This window comes from Neopelma chrysocephalum, unplaced genomic scaffold (assembly GCF_003984885.1).
Source record: "Neopelma chrysocephalum unplaced genomic scaffold, ASM398488v2 Primary Assembly neopelma1_92564, whole genome shotgun sequence".
Classification (NCBI taxonomy): domain Eukaryota; kingdom Metazoa; phylum Chordata; class Aves; order Passeriformes; family Pipridae; genus Neopelma; species Neopelma chrysocephalum.
Genome location: NW_020921302.1, coordinates 3,173 through 4,132, shown reverse-complemented (window position 1 = coordinate 4,132; position 960 = coordinate 3,173). Strand labels below are relative to the sequence as shown.

General features: G+C 62.1%; 1 protein-coding gene across 1 annotated transcript in view; it reads left to right on the top strand.

Annotated features, from left to right (window-relative positions):
• Window positions 1-187: 187 nt before the first annotated feature.
• LOC113980126 (clusterin-like) overlaps window positions 188-960 on the top strand; it is a 2,541-nt gene continuing 1,768 nt past the window's right edge. The window contains exon 1 of the mRNA XM_027707366.1: window positions 188-423. Within this exon, the coding sequence (XP_027563167.1) occupies window positions 253-423 (171 nt within the window). The 5' untranslated portion in view covers window positions 188-252. The remainder of the gene's footprint in view (window positions 424-960) is intronic.

Genomic DNA, 960 nt, shown 5'->3' with positions numbered 1-960 from the left:
GCTCGGGGATGTGCTGGGATACCCGGGGCGGGGCTGTGCTGACTCCCCGCCATTCCCAATCCTTTCCCAGACTGTGGGCAGGGCTCCCCATCCCAGGAGCAGCTCCGGGATGTGCTGGGATGGGATGCGATGGGATGTGCTGGGATGCACAGGGCAGGGCTGTGCTGACTCCCGGCCATTCCCAATCCTTTCCCAGACTGCGGGCAGGGCTCCCCGTCGCAGGGGGAGCTGCGGGAGGAGCTGGAGGACGCGATGCGCGTTGCCGAGCGCTTCACCCGCCGCTACGACTCCCTGCTGGGGGCCCTGCAGGAGGAGCTGCTCAACAGCACGGCCCTGATGCAGCAGCTCAGCGACCAGTTCGGGTGGGTCACACGGCTCGCCAACCTCACCCAGGGCACCGACGGGGCACTGCGAGTCACCACGGTGAGTCCTGATCCTAAACCTGACCCTAAACCTGATCCTGACCCTGATCCTAACCCTGCGAGTCACCACGGTGACAGCCTGACCCTAAAACCCCTAAATCTGACGCTGACCCTAAACCTGACCCCAACCTCACCCAGGGCACCGACAGGGCCCTGCGAGTCACCACGGTGAGAGCCTGACCCTAAACCTGATCCTGACCCTAAATCTGATCCTAAACCTGACCCTAACCCTGATCCTAACCTCAACCTCACCCAGGGCACTGACGGCGCCCTGTGTGTCACCATGGTGAGAGTCTGACCCTAAAAACCCTAAATCTGACCCTAAACCTGACCCCAACCTCACCCAGGGCACCGACGGGGCCCTGCGAGTCACCACGGTGAGAGCCTGACCCTGATCCTGACCCTAAACCTGACCCTAAACCTGACCCTGACCCTAATCCTAATCCTGATCCTGACCCCAACATCACCCAGGGCACCGACGGCGCCCTGCGTGTTACCATGATGAGAGCCTGACCCTAATCCTGACCCTAATCCTGAC